The 14,975-nt window shown below is 36.8% G+C and overlaps 1 protein-coding gene across 4 annotated transcripts in view; it reads right to left on the bottom strand.

Moving 5' to 3' along the window:
- LOC126480260 (AMP deaminase 2) overlaps positions 1 to 14,975 on the bottom strand; it is a 473,603-nt gene that overhangs the window by 87,276 nt on the left and 371,352 nt on the right. For all 4 annotated transcript variants that reach the window (XM_050103850.1, XM_050103851.1, XM_050103852.1 and 1 more), the window contains one exon: positions 7,586 to 7,749. In XM_050103850.1, the coding sequence (XP_049959807.1) occupies positions 7,586 to 7,749 (164 nt within the window). The remainder of the gene's footprint in view (positions 1 to 7,585; positions 7,750 to 14,975) is intronic.

Below are 14,975 nucleotides of genomic sequence, written 5' to 3'. Positions count from 1 at the left end.
GGTCACCCACCCAAGTGTCAACCACGCCCGACAGCGCTTAACTTCGGTGATCTCACCGGAACCGGTGTAGCCACTGCGGCAAGGGCGTTGCCTGATTGGAACAGACACTTTGAAATTCTGAAGGAAGCAGAGGTAAAACAAAGGGAGTGAAAAGTTATCCATAATTTGTACAGAAACTACACTACAATTATAGGAGTGGAAGGATATGAAAGGGAACCCATAATTGAGAAGGAAGTGAGACAAGGTTGTAGCTTATCCCTGATGATATTCAGTTTGTACACTCAGCAATCTGTGAAGGAAAGTAAGGAGAAATTTGGAGAGGGAGAAAAAATAAAAATATTGTGGTTAGCGATGAAATTTAATTCTGTCTGAGATGGCAAGGGACTTGCAAGAGCAGTTGAATCAAATGTATAATGACTTGAATTACAAAGCTGTAAAATGAACATCAACAAAAGTAAAACATGGGTAATGGAGTACAGTCTATTTCAATCAGGTGATGCCGAGAGAATTAGCTTAGGAAATGGACATTAAAAGTAGTCAATGAGTTTTGTTATTTAGGCAAAGTAGAAAGGATATAAAGCATGCAGCTAGTGGTCTAGCAGTTAGCATTGCTGCCTTCAGATTGTGGAGTCCCAAGTTCGATTCCCGGCAGGGTCAGAAATTTTCTTTGAATGGGAACTGGAGCTTTCTGATGTTTTAATCATTTCATTCCATCACCATTTATGTGCAAGTTGTCAAAGTGGTGTCAAATAGTCTTGCACCAGGTCGCCAAACATCCCCAGATAGGGTCCTCCACCTAATAACGTCATATGGTCATTTCATTTTTTATTGTCTTAGGCTTAGTTCCTTCAGTGTTACATAGCATATTGGGCAACAAGTTGCTTCCAGTGAATCTTATCTGCTGCCAGGTTTTTAACTTCCTCCTAGTTCATGTCCTTGCACTGAAAATCCTTTCCAAAATTTGTTTCCAGGTGTTACAAGCTCTTCCTCTACTTTTATATTCAATCATTGGTTTACACAATAGTGCTGATTTGGAGATTCTTCCATCTTTCATGCATAGAACATGTTCTGCAAGCTTCAGTCTTCTTTCAACAATGATTTTGTGTAGGCTGCAGAGATGACTTACTCTGAGTATTTTGTCATCTGAAATGAGTTCATGTAGACGATCTTTTCAATTCACCTTAAGCATCACTGGTGAAAAACATTTAGCTTGTGAGCAAATTTTGCTGGCATTTTCTAGTCTCACATGTGTACATGGCCATCTATAAGATGATAGAGGAGTACAGCCAAAGTTTTGTGGCCATACTTTCAGAGTCTAATTGCCATATGGGTTGCATTCATTGGAAGAATGTAGATTTTCCATTCTGCTGGTGATGCCTGCATCTATGTCCCCATTATTACAGATAAGGCTGCCAAGATATGGAAATCGGTCAACACTTAGTAGTACGTTCTGCTGCACTATAATTTGAGAAACATTTCCATTCTTATGCACAATGTATTTGTTTCACTCATATTTATTTTTGGTTCTACATAACTGGCTATTCCATCCAGTTTGGTAGCCACTGACTGTAAACTTTGAGGAGTTTCTGCCAGAAGAACAGTATTATCAACAAAATCCAGATCCATAAGCCTAGTTTGCTCATTCAAACATATGTTCAAGTAGGAGCACAGTTTCTCTCATTACGAAATCTATGACTAATACAAAAAGGGATGGTGACAAAATGCACCATTGTTTGATGTGTTTCAGAATACTAAAGAAAGGGGTGTTTCCATTTCTGTTCTTAAATAGTAACACAAATGTAGATACAGGTTTCTGAACTCAGTAATATGATGATCAGGAATTCCACATAGGCTCACAATATGCCATAATTATTCTTGGTGTGTACAGTCAAATGCTTTTTTGAAAGCAACAAATTTTAGGTGGAGTGGACAGTTGTACTCTACACATGGTTCTATTACGTTTCAAAGAATAAATATTTGTTCAAAGCATTATCTCCCACTTAGAAAGCCAGCCTGTTGTTCTCACAGTTGACAACCTGCTGTGTCTTGTTTCCTTTTTAAAAGGACAAGATAGAAGACTTTGCATGGCACTGAGAGAAGTGTGGTACCTCTCCATTTGCACATTTAGTTAGATTTCCTTCTTTAGTAGTTTAACAATGATGCCATGCCATACCATGCCATGCTTCCAGTCTTCTGGAAAGTGTCTTGTTTGCCAACATATATTGCACAGTTTTTCAGAATTTTGGCTGACATTTCGTCCAAACCAGCTTCTTTATTGGCTTTAAATGGTTTGATTGCTGTACAAACCTCTACTGGTACAATATCACCTGGTTTTTGCCATTAGCCCTTACATTTTTGGTTCATTTTCAAAGTTGTAAGTATTAAGTGGATAGGGCTGGTGTAAGGTTTCTTTGAAGTACTCAACCCATCAAGCAGCTTGTTCATCTTTAGTGATCAGAATTGTGCCAGTTTAGTCCTTTATGGGGCCATCTGGGAAACTATTAACTACTTTAAGTTTTTGAACAAAGTGGTATAATATGCCCACGTTATTTTCAGAGGCAGCATTCTGCACCTCTGCTGCTTTAGGTTCAAGTCAGTCTTTTTCCATCAACTCTACAACTGCTTTTGACGAATGGTCTGATTTGGAATATTTATGCCTAGCTATCTGAAGTTGTTCTTTATCTTTAGCCTGTTCACACTGTTGCTTTATGATCTTTCTGAATCCATGCTCTTTCCCTGTTCGTCTCCGACATCCAATTGTCTCTTCAGCATATATTCTCACAGATTCCTTGAATTTAAACCATTGCATTTCATCAGATAGAGCTTGAAGTGCTTGCAATTGATTTTTGAGGCTGATTATGAAAGAATTTTCTCCTACATCATCTTTTAGCTTTCCCATATCAAACAGTCATTCAGGTTGTCAGTGTTCCTGAGATTTGAACATCACTTTCATGGCCACGAAATGGTCCAACCCAACATACACAGCTTGACAGGTTCATGTATCTCATTTAGATGGCTTCTGTTAGCTGTTGATATGAACATACTTAATTTCATTTAGTGTTTCATCAGAAGAACACCAGGTCTTCTTATGTATCATTGTATGTAGAAACAAGCTATCGCTTATACAGAGCCCACTATAGCTACAGAATAATTTGAAGTGTTCATCCTTGCCATTCATGCATTGTGCTGTTGGAAAGGGTAAACAACATGTTAAAGCCATTATGTTCATTGCTAAGTGATGCATTCATATCACCCATAAGAAGTGCAAGATATGACAGGCGTTTCATTACGAACATTGTGCAGCTTCTCAACAACAAAAAACCAGGCTTGTCTTCATCATTTGAATCTTCAATCAGTGCACAGATTTGCACAATAGTTGTTCTAGGGTGAGTATAATGAAAGTATGCAGTGATGATTTGATCATTAACTACTTCCCTTTCAATGAGAACCTTAATCACTTGTTGACTAAGTACTAGTCTAACACCATGCAAATGTTTATTGTTATGCCCCCATTGGCTATTTGATCACTACCTGTCAAACAAACTTCACAAAGGTCCATTATGCCTAGTCTACACTGACTGAATTCACATAATACTTGTGTAATCTGGCCTGTTTGATTTATAGAGCCCACATTCCAAGTTCCAATCTGGATCTGGACAATTTTTTTGCAGTAAACAATGAATTCAGTTTGATTGGTGGCTGTATGTCCAGTCCCATCATTCATGGATTACTCAAGTCACTGTCATGTCGATGCCGAGATTTAGATTCGTGTTCAAGTTCAGGTTCAGAACTGTCGTGTACAGATCATTGAATTATTATTCTTGTTTCTGTAGCAGTAGAATATTTAAGGGGGTCAGGCTGCCAACACTGAATATGAATTTGTACCATGTAGTATTTTTAGAAGGTAATAAATTTTATCATTTTGTTCTCCACATTTGAATAATGTAAATGTTAACAAAAACCAACACAGCTGCATATTACGGTATGCTTATTATGCAACAACATGTTTCAATCTAAATGAACAGCATCAGGTGACTAAGTTCATCACCAGTCTTATCACAAAGGGGCCACCTGCAATACAGCTGTGGTGGTGTTCATTAACATTTTCTGAAGGTATCTGTATGCAGTGTAGCCTTGTACAAAAGTACGATGTGGATTATAAGAAAATATAAGCTTTTGAAGATTTATGCAGAGATGAAGGACTTGCACAGTTAGTGTGGAACTGTGTCAAACAATTCTTTTAACTGAAGACCACAACAGTAACAGCCGCAGTCTTAACTGGTAGTTAGTGTACTTCACAGAAGCAGCCTGCATCTGACAGGGTACTCCTCAATAGGGTGCCATCAGTCCCATGGGTCTGACAGTGTACTTTTTATTTGGATATCAGTGCACAGGAATGGCAGTATCTTGGTTAAAAAACAAATGTAATTAAGCTTATTGAATACATTCAGTATGAAGGTGGAGTTTAGATGCACACTGATTACAAAAGGTATTCACCTGCTCAGTTAATTTTCTTACTGCGTTGCACCTGAATGTTTGTCTTTCAAGATTCAGAACAATATTGATTCACTTTATGCTCCTTGCCTTCTTTTGTTTCAACTGGTACTTCTTGTATCAACACTGGCTAGAACTCCTTCAAGTTTGAGTGCATCTGCCGAGTTTCTGAAATACTGTGCTTGACATTTTCCATCCCGTCACATCTTGAAATGCATTCCAAAAAGATGGTTGAATGCTGTATGTTTTTTTAGTGGTCTGCTATATGCAGTCATCTGATCAGAAAGGTCAATAGCAGTTTTTCCCTAACTATATTCAGTAACAATTTCTGGTTTCCAATAAACCCCTCTTTTGATTGTAGTGTTTTCCATTTCACTCAAATGTTTAGTTGAGAGAACCATAACATCTCTTTTGTCTTTCCATTTTAGGACCATAATTCTATTATTATTCTCTTTTGCAATCACTTCCCTGCACTTCAATTTGGTCCTTACAATCTCTTTGGAAATTTCTTTGTGATTTAGTTGAAGGGTGCCAATCAAATGCATAGTCTTTGTTATTAGTTTGCTTGCCAAAGCTACATTGGTATACAAATTATCATTACATAAATTCATCATAACATTTCTTGATATGGTATCTTCTTTACCTAGTACTTAACCAGTGCAAATTTGAAAACTATGTACAATTTAAACATTTTGATGCTATTCCTGTGTCTCTTTTGTTTCAAATATTGCCTAGTTATAATTTGTTCTCAAAATGGTATTAGAACTCATTGATGCATAGTATTTTGACAGCATCATAATATTTTTTAAATTTTTGTTCAGTTCCTCGAACTCAATTCCTTGAACTTTTGAGAGATGATCTAAAGCATCAACTAGCGTATTGTCTGTTAAAAGTAGCATTCTCAACAGAATTTTGAAATGGTCTCTACGCGTTACTTTTCATGAGAATGTTTGAAGAAACATTGGATCCTGGGACTGATAAGTGCATGAATGGTAGTTTCACCAATCCCATACACAAAATCAATCAAACAACTGCTTTCTTTCATTCTTGTTGGTTGGCACATATTGAATCAAACATTTGGAAACCATTGTGTTTGTTTAACATACATATATTTTTGCTTACTTACTTGTTCAAATATTTATTCTGTGATAAAAATTCCACAGAAATATTCAACTGTTACTCATGTTCACATTTTCATTCTCTCACTTTGGCAGAAGGCGCACTCATAAAATTCACAATGTTCAGCTGGTTGCCTGAAGGATGAAACTACGTACTTTGATTACTTATTGGAACATCAGATGAATTCTCAGTATCAGATGATGGCAATATCATTACATGGTGACGTCCACATGGTATCAAATAATGCACTCTATGAATCACAGTCTTCTTCTCACAAGGTTTTTGCTACTATGAGTAACAAAGTGTTTTAAAAATAATCATTCTGAAACTAGTCCCTCCTTACACAACTGTGGGTGTCTCTAACATTTCATCGTGTGTGGGATGTCTTCTTACCATACCAAGGTGGCACAAAGGCCTGTTGCCTCAATGGAAAGCCTACTTTTGATTGGCTCCATGCTTAATGCATCGGTTTATAATTTGACTCATCCCACATCCCCAAAAGTCGTTTTTCATTACGCAAATTACAGAAAACCAAATGGAAATGAATGAATGAGTGAAAAATTCAAATTAAAAACTGAATTGGTGTTGTTGTAGGGTGTGAAGGTCCATATGTAACTGAAGATATCCACATAGGAGATTTTACTGAAGTGTGACCAACAAACTCAATAGGCAAATTGGCCTTTACAGTTCGTACTCTCAAAGCTTTTGTCTGGAGATTTTTGATGGCAGTCACTTTTGCCATCTTCCAGACAGTAGGTGTTCATCCTAACAATAATATCATGTTTGTGACAGAATTAGACAAGGTGTCCTTATGGTACAGTTCTTAACACTGTAGTTTTCACATTGTTTGTGTATTATTAGTAGCAGATTCCATATTTATGAAGTACTACTGTTTCAAGTATTTGAAAATTATCATAGATGCAGACATGCAGAACAATTCAACAAAGTTCAATGGCAGAGGCTACAGAAAAGAAATTTTGGAATAGGGAGGGAGTTGCTCTCAAACTTTTAAGGACCAATGTTGCAATATAATTCTAGAAACATTACTCTCTCTTATATAGAGATCTTAAGCAATGACAATATACTGCAATTAGAGTAAGTAAGGTGTACATATGGGTTACTGACAATCTTCCTCATGTATTATACCTAATGGAAATGGTGATAATGTATTATCCCCCACAAACCATAGGAGTGACTTGTCAGGGATTTGAACTCCACTTCAGAATGCAAGTCCTCTGTTTTAACCACTGTGCCAGCTTGTTCAATTAGAGCATATACCACAGGGGGGAAGTAGGAAAAGAGATAAGAATTTAAGAGTAGGGGTGATGGGCACAAGAAGGTGTGGGGAGGAGGAACTGGAAAGGGAAGGGGTGTGTGCAGCAAAGGAAGGCTGTAAAGAAAACAGTACACAGATGGATAGAGGATGTATTCCTGCTTTCCCCCTTACTAACTACATACTACTGCTGATTAGATGGAATTTACATTTAGTCTCATAGTACAGAATGAGGGGAACACTAATTGTATTATTCTCTCTCTTAATGACCTGGAAACATCAAGATAGAATGTATTGAGCATTTCTGTCAAAAAAGGCCTTTCATTTCCTTGTCTCCTCCCATTGTGCTGTTTTAATACTCAATGCTTAAACTGTACTTATGATTACAACAGTATATTTTAATTTAAAAAATTAATGATTGAAATGACAGTTGTTCTTTTCCCCCTCTGCTTTATAATTCTATCAATCTCTTCAGGCAGTTACAGAATGTTGAAACTGGAGAAATGGTCCTCTGTCCCTTCAAGAACACTTTTGTTACACACCACCTTCAGTTTGTGAAATTATACCTCAATGGTGGAATTTAATTTTTAGTGTAGATACAATATCACACTTATTTAGAAGTTCAACAAATACACACCGATAAAAAAAATATTTTATTTTCATGTGTTTCCTGTCAAAGTCAGTGTATTATATACTTACAATAAGCGAGGTATCTGTATCAGCCAGCGAATATTATCTGAGTACACATTTCCGTTTATTGCCCATATTGCCAACTTGTCCCATTCATCAGCACTTTTTCCATATATGGATAAACGAAGTTCTGCATTCTGATATTTACTCTCTTCAAGATCTGATGCCACTTCCTGCAACAGTTTCATTCTTATGGTCCTCTGCAAGAATCTTTTATGGTATTAATGTGCTAAATAATGTACACTCTTCATTTAATAAATAAAGAAAATTAGTAGTATAATTATTGATGACCATCAAAATAATGCGAAAATATTAACAACTATAATCAATACATTATATTTACAAGTTTTACAAGATAATTTCTGTCATCTGCAACAGTAATTATTACAGTTGTACGAGATGGCAATTAAACTATACAAATTGTATATGTTCAATTGTGAAAAAATAAGAGGGGCCGGAAAACAAAGAAGACAACATGTACATCATATTTAACTCAAATCTACTGCCATTTCAAAATGCTGAACAAAACGAGTATTTGAACAATGTCCACAAGTTTCAAATAATAATAATAATAATAATAATAATAATAATAATATTCTTTGTTAGTTCTTTTTCATTAGAAAATTCCATATGAAAGTAGTACCAATAAGTACCCATATTGGATAACTACTGTAATAGGCATTCAGTGTCAAGCAGGACACAAGAACTGAGCCAAGGTATGAAGAATAGTCATATGACAGTTAAAATATTTTACTATAGACAGTATTGCAAATTGCTCAAAATGTCCAAGCGAAAACAATACAGCACACCAAGAGTGAAGGTAGGTCTTAGAGACAAAATGAAATTATATGATCGATTGTGAATGAAGTATCACAGCAGAAGGTGGGTGTGGTCAACATATTATATATCTTTTATGGGAGAACTAAACAATTAGTGGTACAATTGAGACAGATAGATATTTAACAGCCACTTTCTGTCAATACTTAGCAAGTTAAATCAAAATTGGAAGGAAAATAAGCATTAGCCATATTTTGTTGTTTTATTGTCGGCAAAATCGATTTTCGGTCACTTAGTGACCATCCTCAATGCTGTAATATACAATTAAAATTGGTAGGCACTGGTATCAAGCTATAACCACACCCAGTCTTTTAATTTCGTTTTATTTCTCTCCTTTCCGCTACTTACCCTCCGTACCTTCTCTCCTGCCCTCCGTATAAACTGTAACACTTCACTGTCCGCTACTCCCACCATACTAACCCTCCCCTTCCCCAACCCAGCCTCTTCCTTACCCCCACCCAGTCGCCACTCCCATCATGCACTGGTGCTGCTGTTCGGAGTGCGGTTTCAGCTCTCCGAGACTGCAGGTGCACAGTTGTTAAGGAGCGTGTGCACGCGCGCGCGCGCTACTGACAAAAGCCTTTATGGCAGAAAGCTTCAATTGTGTGAATCTTTTTGTTGCGTATATTGTGACTCAGCATCTCCGCTATATGGTGAGTAGCAGCTTTCCTTCCCTGGTATTGTTAAACTCCATCCTGGATTTTCCATTGTTTGTTTTTTAATGTGGAAAACAAGGACTAACTAGGTGCAAGAAAGTGCTCCTTAACAACTGTGCTATTGTCAAATGGTTTTGCACATTTCATCAGTACTTCTGATATACAAAATGATGCAATATTTGATGAAAGGCTTTTTTGTAGAGGTTTTACAAAGGAAACCCCTGCTGTGATTATAGTTTACTTTTAAGACTAGAAAGGTTCTTCCTCCTAACTCCCTAGTTCCGATTCGATGTCTCTGTGAGTTGTTCTAAAATGGCATTCAATATTTCACTTTTTGGGTATGGCAGAAGTATTATTATGTGTCAGACTTATACACCCACCCTTTTGTGTTGTAACAAAAAAAACTGTTCCTACCACTCACCATGGAAATGATATGTTTTCCTGGGTTTAGCTGCACTCATTTTTCACAAACATGTTACTAGGTAACTTGGCACACAGACTCCTAATTCTGATTGGTAACACTCGGCAGCGATCAGGAAACTTCACATCATAATGATTTGGAGATGTCTATTGCCATCTGTATGGCACACTACTTGCTGGTGTTGGCTGCATTGTCACTGAGTTGTGCTGTTTCTGTGATGTGTATTACTGTGCTATTTTGATCAGGATTTTTTCAAAAATGAGAAATGAGGCAGTTATTTGACAATACAAACAGCAGTCTCAGGTTCGATAACTTATCATTACCTCCACTGTGACCATTGTTGTTTCGTGGCATCTTAAAAACAGAGGTTTATGTGGCCTACTGGAGGGGGAGCTGATTCTCCCTTACATCACATACTGTTGAAACAAATCTTGTTAATACAAAAACATACTAAATTTCATTTATTATCTATGTTGTGATGAAATGATTGTGCTATATGAGAACTACATCATAAAACATAAATATAATTTTACAGACTGTGTATAGTGAAAACCAGCAAAGATTACATCTAAATGTTATTCACTTTTTAAAACAAAAGCAGACAAGTGAGGTCTTCATGTTCTGAAGTTCACTTCACTATCTCTTGTGTTTCTTTAGTGAAGAGAGATATGGATAATTGCTCTGGGTATATTAACTTTCTTCTAATCTGCCTGCACTCATTTGTAGAATCCTCTAAAATATGCTAATGTGGTTTATGAGTTTTAATATTTCAGGTCTTTGTATCAGGATTGTGCACACATTGATTGGAAGCAAAATGGCTGATAGCTTATTACATAGGGTCATTTCACTATTACGTACATACAAACTCAAACCCTTGTGTTAGATTCCTACAGAATCTTAATTAATATTTTTTGCCACCTTGTGCATGGAAGTAATATAACATTTTTTCACAGTCAGTGCTTTAAAACAATGACAATGCACAGTAGCCACCAGGGCCTGAAACATTGACACAACATCAAAATTGCAATGGCATAAGTTAAATAACAAAATGAATGAGATTCAACCAAATAATTATTTCCAAATGCCAGTGAGGAAGGTAGGAAGGATACTTTAATTGCACCTCCTCCCACAGCACACCCTGAGCATTCTCCTCGCTTGCTGGAACTCCTGCTCACAACATACCATGTTACAGTTCACGAGTAGTAACCTCACCATGCAGGAGGATAGACTGTTGCTTGACAAGAGTGTTAAAGGTGGTGAAATGCAGATGCAGATGAAACAAGTGAAGACGATGATGTCACATCTGCCTATAAATACCGTGTGAAACATTCATTGTCAGCAACTGGTGTTTTACAAAAACATCTCATTTACACAGATTTCTAATGAGGGTTTTGAAAGACTGACTCAAAGCTGTTGAAATTTGCCAGTCAGTCTTGCAATTGGCCAGTCAGTCATGATCAATGGGTTCAGCACCCCCACTCTACATGCTCTTGTCTTGAGCTTTGAGCTAAAAGTTTCAGTTTCCTCACGAAGATATGACACTACTGCTTCTTTATGTATTTCACTGAAAATATAAATCTTTTTACTTGTTTTAATTGGCCTTTTGTATTGTATTAGTAATTATTGCTACAACTGCCTCATGGTCAATAATAACAAAGAGATAGGGGGGCTGGCCAGTACTTACCTCAGCTCAGTACAGACTATAGATACACAAAACAGAACAGAAAATTTACATTCCTAGCTTTCGGAACTTTGTTCCTTCATCAGGAAGGAGAGATGGGAAAAAAAGGAAGAAGGGAAAGTGGATTCAGTTACTCACAACCCAGGTTATGAAGCAACAGGGAAAGGTAAACAGGGAGGGTAGCAAGGATGGAGGCATAGTTGTCAGAGGGAAGCCAAAGATATTCTACTGTTAAGTACTGTGCCAGTTTCAAACCAAAGAGGAAGCATGCAGAAGTAAAGAGTTATATAGTATAAAGATAAACACAACTATGTAGGATGAAAAGATGCGTGAATGGCTATTAGCCATCTTTATACTATACTATATACTATCTTTATACTATATACCTCTTTACTTCTGCACACATCCTCTTTGGTTTGAAGCTGGCACAGTACTTAACAGTAGAATATCTTTGGCTTCCCTCTGACAACCATGCCTCCATCCTTGCTACCCTCCCTGTTTACCTTTCCCTGTTGCTTCATAAACTAGGTTCTGAGTAACTGAATCCACTTTCCCTTCTTCCCTTTTTTCCCCCTCTCTCTCCTCCCTGATGAAGGAACAAAGTTCCAAAAGCTAGGAATGTAAATTTTCTGTTCTGTTTTGTGTATCTATCGGCTGTACTGAGCTGAGGTAAGTACTGGCCAGCCCCTCTATCTCTTTGTTAGTATTTGTTTCACATCTTTATATGAGATTTTCCATTAATCATTTAGATCACCTTCATGGTCAATAATACCAGTTTCAATGCAGACACTCTCATTCTCAAAGAAGTCCAGTCTGTTGGTTGCCATTAGATCCAATAAATTTCCATCACAAGTGGCATTTCAGACTATCTGTTACACGTAGTTTAAAGAGAAAGCATTTAGTGATGTTTTCACAGGATATGTCATTACAACCACCAGTAACAAAATTGCAATGATTCCAATTGATTTTGATGATGAAAGTCTCCCCAATGATTACTATCTGATTGGGAGACTAATGAGGAAACCTCAGTTCATTAGTATGTAAATGTTCAGTTACATCAGGAGATGAGTCTAGTGGGTGACAAAAGGATCCAATGGTAAATTTTGTGCCCACTCCTGATACTGAGTCTTGCCCAAACAATCTCACCTTCAGCTTCAATTTCTATCTCAGTGGATTTTAGTTTCTTGTCTATTGTGACAAATACACCACCTCCTTTACCAGTTAGTCTATCCTTTCAATATAAACTTAAATTTCCCCAAAAAGCTCACTGCTTTTGAGGAGCAATTGAAACTATGGCCCTTTTTTTGCAAATGATTTGGCAGTTAACTACTAGGTTTTTAATACTCTTCTTGTGGGTGGCATACTTTTGGATTTTACACTAATAGTTCTGGGTCTCCTACAGCTGATGTTACCTGGACTGGATGGAGAATTACCGAGTTCATTTGAGTCAGATCCAGGGAGTTACAATTAGGTGTGGGAACATTGCTGCAAATTATGAGCTGCTTTGAAACTCCATGAGCAAGGCTGATACTCTCAATCTTCTCTGCCAGTTGCTGCAATGACCCAAGAATGACCTCAGAGCCTGGATGTCAGGCACCATTTGCCACAGTATGTGCCACAATTTGCAGCTGATTGCACCCTGTTTTCTTAATGGCTATCAGAATAGCCTCTTCAGCATGTTGAATGACACCCCCAGAGTGTAAACAGTATTCTTTCTCATTCCTTGCTACTGTTTTGCTAAGGGGTACCATTATTTGCCACACATATCAACTGTTGACAATTATTAGACCCCTATCCTTTTGCATTTGCTTTATCTTATCACAAGACTCAACATATTTCCCAACAGTTTCACCAAATATCACTGGCTCAATTTCAGTTATAGTGGAAGGCAGCAATTCTAATATGTTTGGTGTTGGCTGTAACATTATCAGTTCTCCCTTGTCCCTGTCTCCCCTGGACAGGGCACTTAGATCTACCATTGACATGTCACTCACAAGTAGTGACAGATTCTATACTTCCTGTAAAAGGACAAGTGTCCACAGGAGAAGATAGTACTTTAAGTACAGTTGGTATTTCTGGTACAGGACTCCTCGTAGCCATCCCAGCATAACCACCTGTAATTGTTTCCAATCTCTTGATAGTAGTCAGAGCAATCTCTAGCTGCTTATGAACAGCAACTAACTCATCCCACGCCTCAGAACAGCATACACAGTTGTGCAGTATTGTGGTTGATGCAATATTTTACAGAACAGAAACAAATTACTTTAATCTAAGCTGGCTGATTTTCCTTTAATTGATGGTTCTGATAACCTACGCATATTAAAAATAGCCTTTTAGAACTAAATTGATTTACACCCAAAACAAGATATCTATAATGACAATCTTGGTATAAATTTAACTGCTTTTCTGAAATGTTTTTTAGGTTATGTTCAATAATAAATTTGACCATAGGATTAAATTAAGATAAGTGCAGAAAATACACAAAAATACACACTGCTGCTGAAAGAGGAAACCAATGTGACACATTATCTGAGTTATTTATCATAATTGTCAATCACAAATGCTGATTTACTATGACATAAGTTTACACACAAAACTCATAACTTACGAAATTCACAAAAATGTACAAGTGTCAGAACATTCTCAAAAGTGTATCCTTTTTCACATAAATATACAATGAAATTAGGGAATTATTGTTTTTAAATGAGGATACCATTGCCAAAAATTTCTAAAAAGTGCAAATTATGTTTACAATTATGACATAGTATGAGTTTTTTACCATTCAGAAATACACTAATATATCTTGACACACATGAGCGCTGACCTAATTCATAAAAGATTATGCAAATGACATGAATGATAAGACGAATTTCGAATCAGAACCATATGGCATGCACGACCTCTCTCACAAAGGAAAATTTAGCAGTTGTGTTATATATGTACATAAACAAGTGAACTACATTGTTTTTTTTTTATTTCACTGAATTTGTTACACGTTTTACAATGTTGAGCCAAAGACAGACACTGCAGCATCAGGTTGCCACAGTCAAAATGACAGAAACTATGGGGCACAAAGCAATTCTTCATTTTGGGGCAGTTATCAATCTCTACATATTTACTCCAACACAGAATGTGAATCTAACATGGACTCATTGCTTAGGGACTGCATTATTCTGCACACTGCTAACATTTCATGAACTATTGTACTGAAAAGTGTGCAGCATTTTGCAGGTATCATTTTCAACAGGCTTCCAGCAGGCTCAAAGTATTTGAGTAATAAACTACAGATTTTTAAATCTAAACTAAAAAGGTTTCCTTGGGGTGCATCCCTTTCAGTCTTTACAGGATTTCATTGCAGTAGTTTAAAGCTCTTCATTGTGATGTGTACTTTTCAAATAGTATCACAAAACAATAGTGTATTTGCTATCATGTTTTTTTAAAATTTCTTTAGTTTCTTTTTAATTTTATAATTTTTATCAGTATTCTCTCAGTAAAGAGTGTGTTGTTGTTTGATTTATACCACCATCTTTTTTGGTGTACAATTCTTTTGCTTAAAATGGTATACTTTTTCAAACTTTCATATTTCTGCCAATCGTATTATCACAGTTCACATTGTCCTCTGTTTTGTTTGTTTTTCCTGCTTTCAAATACTAGCAAATAGAAGCTTCCCATGTAATGGAACTGATCGGTGGTCAATTTTTGTTATGGTCTGTACTTCGCAATTCACAAACAATTGGCATACTTGATACATACAAATGCTCAGAGTACCTCATACACGTAGACAACCAGCCCACTTGGCACACA

This window comes from Schistocerca serialis, chromosome 1, assembly GCF_023864345.2.
Source record: "Schistocerca serialis cubense isolate TAMUIC-IGC-003099 chromosome 1, iqSchSeri2.2, whole genome shotgun sequence".
In the NCBI taxonomy this organism is placed as follows: domain Eukaryota; kingdom Metazoa; phylum Arthropoda; class Insecta; order Orthoptera; family Acrididae; genus Schistocerca; species Schistocerca serialis.
This window is presented reverse-complemented; position numbering and strand designations above follow the sequence as displayed.